This window comes from Rhinopithecus bieti, unplaced genomic scaffold (genome assembly GCF_001698545.2).
Source record: "Rhinopithecus bieti isolate Rb0 unplaced genomic scaffold, ASM169854v2 scaffold_574, whole genome shotgun sequence".
Classification (NCBI taxonomy): domain Eukaryota; kingdom Metazoa; phylum Chordata; class Mammalia; order Primates; family Cercopithecidae; genus Rhinopithecus; species Rhinopithecus bieti.
The window spans coordinates 1,169,402-1,175,333 of record NW_016803605.1 but is presented as its reverse complement, the minus strand read 5'-3'; the positions used below and the strand labels follow the sequence as shown (position 1 = coordinate 1,175,333).

Below are 5,932 nucleotides of genomic sequence, written 5' to 3'. Positions count from 1 at the left end.
CTACTAGAAAATACAAAAAACTAGCCAGGCGAGGTGGCAGGCGCCTGTAGTCCCAGCTACTCGGGAGGCTGAGGCGGGAGAATGGCGTAAACCCGGGAGGCGGAGCTTGCAGTGAGCTGAGATCTGGCCACTGCACTCCAGCCTGGGCGACAGAGCGAGACTCCGTCTCAAAAAAAAAAAATAAAAATAAAAAAAATAAAAAAAAAATTAGCCAGGCGTGGTGACGGGTGCCTGTGATCCCAGCTACTCAGAATGCTGAGGCAGAAGAATGGCGCGAACCCGGGAGGCGGAGTTTGCAGTGAGCTGAGATTGCGCCATTGCCCTCCAGCCTGGGCAACAGAGTGAGACTCTGCCTCAAAAAAAAAAAAAAAAAAGATGATTTGCTTTTCTCTTATGGAATTCTCTGGGGGGAAGAAATGGTATACAAAATGAACAAATAATTTAAATTGCTGCTTGAAATGAAAGCGACAGTGGCCGAGTACTGCCTGCCTACTGGCCCCTTGAGAACATTTCATTCTCTTGCCAATTTCCCAAAAAGGTCATTTGTGAAGAGTGGAAGCCAGTCAGCCATGACGTGGACCAGTCAGCATCTTTCTCTGAGACATACAGGGCCTTGCTAAGGCCACACGGAGGAGGCTGGAGAGCATACCTCACAGAGGTCAGCTAGGGCCTGGGTTCAAACCCAGCTCCTCTACTTCAGAGCTGGGCAACTTTGTTGAAACTTTCTTTTCCTTTTGAGACAGGGTCTTGCTCTGTCACCCAGGCTAGAGTGCAGTGGCTGATCACAGCTCACTGCTACCTTGAACTTTCGGGCTCAAGGGATCTTCTCACCTCTGCCTCCTGAGTAGCTGGAACTACAGGCATGCCTGGTTAATTTTTTTATTTTTTGTGGAGATGGGGTCTCACTTTGTTGTCTAGGCTGCCTTGCTGAAATTGTGTAAGTCTCAGTTTCCTAAATCATAAAATGGGGATTAAACTAGTATCTGATGACCCAGGACTGAAACCCACATAAAATGCCCAGAACACAGCACGTGCTCAAGAAACACAAGCAGTTGAACTCCTCCCGGCCCCAGAGTTCAGCAGGGTACGCCAGTCACTCACCGGCGCATATGGGGGGCTGTACTCTCTGTACTTGCGGTGCCCTTTCTCACTGGGGCTGAAATCCGAGTCATCTGAGAAGTCAGAGAAGTCATCGCTAGAAGAAGCATGGCGCTGTAATGACAGGGGAAGAAGACTCAGCAACCCTGCTGCAGGCGGGCCACTCAGGCGCAGTCAGCCTCAGGACAAGCTATGCCGGCATGTGCCCCAGGGCTCTGTGCTTCACCTGAAACACCTCACCTGGGGCACTTAGTGGCAACGGAGCATAAGCTACCAACTCTTAAAAAAGGTATTTATCCAATTTGAGATAAGCAAAGGTATTAAGAGTGCCCTCTAGGGCGGACAGCAAAAGCTCAGCCCCTGGGGCTCTCAGCCAGGCCCAATGCCAGGCAGTGGCAGTCCCAGTGAATCCTGGACCTACTTTGTGCTTGGATTTCCTCCTCTTCTTCGACCTCCTTTTCTCTTTCTCCCGCTCTTTCTTCCGTTTCCGCTTCAGTCTCCTGTGGGACTTCTCCTCGTCCGAATCACTGTGATGCTTCTCCCCCTTTTCTTTCCGGCTTCTCTCAGGCCCTCCGGAAGTATCCTGGGTCTCCTCTGCCCCATCATCTTCCAATTCGCCTTCTTCCAACTCTCCATCTTCCCTACAAATGAACCCCAAAGCCACCATGAACACAGGGTTTGAGAGGAGGCCTCCTAGGGCTCTGGGCTGTCCAAGGCTGACAAGAACCGAGGGCCTGACTGCTGTGAGCAAGGTGAGACGCTGGGAGGACACAGGGGTCATGGCCTCTTGTTCCATCCCTTATCCTCCCCCTGAAAGAACTGTGCTTGCTCCAGTCTAACCTGGCTGGGGGAGGGGTAGGAGTTTAAGGGCATTACCACTAACACCGGGACACATCTACGTCAGATTTCCCAACAGGACTAGTGTCCTCAGAAGAAGAAACCGACAAGGTGCTGTGGTCACATAAGAGCCCCAACTTGGGGATTCACAATGCTTAACACTGCAGAACTTCCAGGAAGCCCCATAGTCTAGAAACCCACACAGCTCTGCTGTGAAGCACTTAGGGCACTTCTAAACCTCGCTTGACCACAGAAGTGCCTCTCCCAGAGAGCACAGACCCGCATCCCCTCCCTCTCAGGCCCAGGATCGCCTGCTGGGCTCCGGGCCCCAGGGAGCTGGGCATCAGTGCCACCTGAGGCTGAGGGCGGTGGCTGTACACCGTGGAGACGGCCTTGGTTCTGAACCAGGGGTGGCCCCAAGCTACCTGGGACCCACCCACAGGCAGGCCTGGGCTGTGGCCTAAGAACTCTCAAAGTACTTTATTACAAAAGCCCCATGAGAACCGCTGGAAACAGGCTGAGTCCCAGGTCACCAGGTCTGACCCACCCTCGTCAGTCCCACATCTCTGGGCTGGAGGCAAGCAAACACTGAGCAGCTGGAGGAGGGGCACGGATCCCAGGCCCTCCTGAGGACCTCACCTGATACCGGCCCTGCTTTCTCTCCCTCCTCTGACTCACCTGCAGGTACTGGGAACCCCTTCTGGCTCCCCATCCTATACTCTTCCCATTCCCCCATGTCATCCCAATCCCCAGGACTTTAAAAGTGCTCTCCAAACATGACGCTGCCCAGCGGACATTCTGTATATGTAAATATCTACAGGGTGGGGTAGGAGTGAGGGAAGAAATTGGGTTCAGGAGGGGGCAGCTGGAAAACGAATCCAGTTTTTGAGCCAAACCCACAGACACAGTGTTCACAAGTACAGGAGTTGGTAAAGGAAAAAAACAATTTTTTTGAATAATTTTAAAAAGCTCCCAAAGTTCCCCATGAATGACCACAGAAAGGCTTGTGTGAGAGCCTCCAACTCCTTCCGTCTCAATTAACTAGGACACAAAGAGAAGGGATGTAAGGAGGAAACGTCACGAGCCCAGGCCCCAAAAGGTTAGCCACAAATGGAGCTACCTCTGCGGAAAGGCCTGCAGCTGCCCAGGCGGGAGCCAGTGCATTAGGCGTGCTTGCCTGAAGGTTCCAGCGCATGCGGCAGACTCCTCCCAGGACCCTCCACAGTCCTTTCACTTGTGTCCTTCCCTTTGTGTGCCTCAGGACTGTTACCCAAACATCAAGGAGCTCCTCAAGAGGGGCTTTTTCTATGAACTCTCATTCCCAGTTCAAAGGGGATGGGTTTTTTTTTTTTTTTTTTTTTTTTTTTGAGACGGAGTCTCGCTCTGTCGCCCGGACTGGAGTGCAGTGGCCGGATCTCAGCTCACTGCAAGCTCCGCCTCCCGGGTTTACGCCATTCTCCTGCCTCAGCCTCCGGAGGAGCTGGGACTACAGGCGCCCGCCACCTCGCCCGGCTAGTTTTTTTTTTTTTGTATTTTTTAGTATTGACGGGGTTTCACCGTGTTAGCTAGGATGGTCTCGATCTCCTGACCTCGTGATTCGCCCGTCTCGGCCTCCCAAAGTGCTGGGATTACAGGCTTGAGCCACCGCGCCCGGCCGGGATGGGTTCTATTTCAAACCCAAGTGGCCCAACCCCACAGATACTCCTGGGCAGAGGTCAAGGGCAGTTCTCGAAACAGAATGCAGGACACAAAACTCTCTCTGCTGCTTCAAAGGCAACAACACAGGTGACGTGACCCACGTGCTCCTTGTGTTGCTTCCCTGACTAGCAAACTTGGGATGGGGCGGGGTGGGGCGGGGGCTCAGGCTGCAGTCCTGACAAGGGAAGCGCCTTCCCGCTGGGGTGCGGCCCACAGAAACCAGGCGTGGAGCAAAGCCCTCACTGGACGCCTCACCCACACTGAAAGGGCCACATGACTGGGAAAACTGGTTTTGTCCCAAGGGAGAAGCTGTTACTCAGTGACATGGCAAACTTCCTGCCGCCGGGAGCTGTGCAGACACTGTGAAGTGGCACCCTGATGGGAATACTGGGGGCGGGCCAGGGCCACACCTCAAGAGAAACTCAGGGAGAGACAGACAGACTGAGCGGGAGAAGGCCTGGGACAGACTGGAGGTGTACATGCTGGGGTTTCACAAAGAAAAGCTAAGAACAACATTACTCTCGACACAAGTCTAGAAGGCATAAAGTTGAGAGGCACATGATCACCATCCAGGTCACTAATATTTTAAACACCAAATCTGTGCCAGGTTGCTTGACTACCTCCTTTTCTGCACTGTCCTTGTAGGAAAAAAGATACAAACGACAACACACTTGGTCCACAAGGCAAGTGCATGATCATCATCAGGGCTGGGTCAGCTGAGCCGGAGTGGGTGGCAGCATCAGCACGCCCTCCCTTATGTCCAACACTGCCGCACGGCAGGCAACAGTCTTGTCCATGGTCAGCTGAGGCCTCCTTCCCTGTCTCGATGCTACCCACTGGCTCGGACGAAGGTACGGGCTACTCTACATCTAACACCTGCGGGTAGAGGACAAAAGACCATCCAAGGAACTCCAAGAGCCTTAACCATCGTCCAGAATGATTCTAGAAAGGAATCACCAAGGTAGAGAAGCACAGCATTCAAATCCACCCTGCAAAGACCTGAGCCAGAGGGATTCTGCACACTATTGATATCAACAGCTCCAGGCACATCTGGGCTCAAAAGAGAATCAACCATACAATTTTTCACAAAACAGGCAGTGGCTACTTGAAACTTTGTTTCCCTAGAGTTGAGAGAGGCAGACAAATACACAGGACTTTTTGTTGTTAAATTGCTGCTGGTTGATGAAGGGGCACTGAGACGGCGACAATAAACAGATCGCTGCATTCTCAGGGCCATCCTGCCATGTCATGCCCTTAAAGCCCCTCTGAGCCCTGTGCTAACCTCCGCCCACAGTCACCTCAGGGGGTCCCCCCTCCCAACACCCGAGATGCCCTCCCAGCTAAATGTCCTGCGTGAATACGAGGTCTTGACTATATTTTTCAGACTCTGTTCAACAGAAAGCAAAAAGAAAGGAAGTCAAGCCAACTGGGAATCCTGTGTGCCACTGGCGCAACAGCACAAAGGCGGTCTCCACAAAACAGCAACCAGGTTTCAGCGATGCCACTTAACAGACTGCCGGCAAAATCCGTGTCAGAGTGGGATTAAATACCGAGGGAACATGCTTAATAGACCTCGACATAATCCCCCAAGAAAAGTGGGGGAAGTCCCACCGCGCTAATCATTTCAATCTAGACCTGCCAAACTCTCTTGAGACAAGCAAGCAGAAGAAAAGCCTGCCGCGGCGGCCTGTGCAGGGAGCACTCTATTCCCAGAGCCTGTATTGGCAACGCCTGACATGGCTGCACTCAGTCCGCTGCTAGAGCCCTCAGGGACAGGAAAGCAACCACCCTGGGAGACCGACTTGGAACTGGCCCCCACGAGGAAATGGGAAGAGGCCAACGCCTTGCCTTGAGCCAGTCCTGCCTCGTACCTCCTGGACAAAGCTCCCGGGCATTTCAGTTTCCATTTTCAGAGCTGGCTGCTCCTCTCCCTGGGCCAAAGAACAGATCTGGATGCCCACTCTAAGGAACAGGCCGACTCCACAGGGCCCACAAGCATGCTGGGTTCAGCACACACCATGGACTTGGCAAAAACAGTGCTTGGTAAAGATATTTCATGTCCAGACCGGGTGTGGTGGCTCATGCCTGTAATCCTAGCACTTCGGGAGGCCAAAGCAGGCGTATCACTTGAGGTCAGGAGTTCGAGACCAGCCTGGCCAACACAGCAAAACCCTGTCTCTACCAGTAATACAAAAATTAGCTGGGTGTGATGGTGGGCGCCTGTAATCCCATCTACTCGGGAGGCTGAGGCACAAGAACTTCATCCTAGCACTCTTTTTTTTTTTTTTTTTTGAGACGG

The 5,932-nt window shown here is 52.8% G+C and overlaps 1 protein-coding gene across 1 annotated transcript in view; it reads right to left on the bottom strand.

Moving 5' to 3' along the window:
- ZC3H4 (zinc finger CCCH-type containing 4) overlaps positions 1–5,932 on the bottom strand; it is a 55,860-nt gene that overhangs the window by 32,757 nt on the left and 17,171 nt on the right. The window contains exons 3-4 of the mRNA XM_017888906.1: positions 1,520–1,739; positions 1,102–1,212 (exon numbers count right to left, since the gene is read on the bottom strand). Of these exons, the coding sequence (XP_017744395.1) occupies positions 1,102–1,212; positions 1,520–1,739 (331 nt within the window). The remainder of the gene's footprint in view (positions 1–1,101; positions 1,213–1,519; positions 1,740–5,932) is intronic.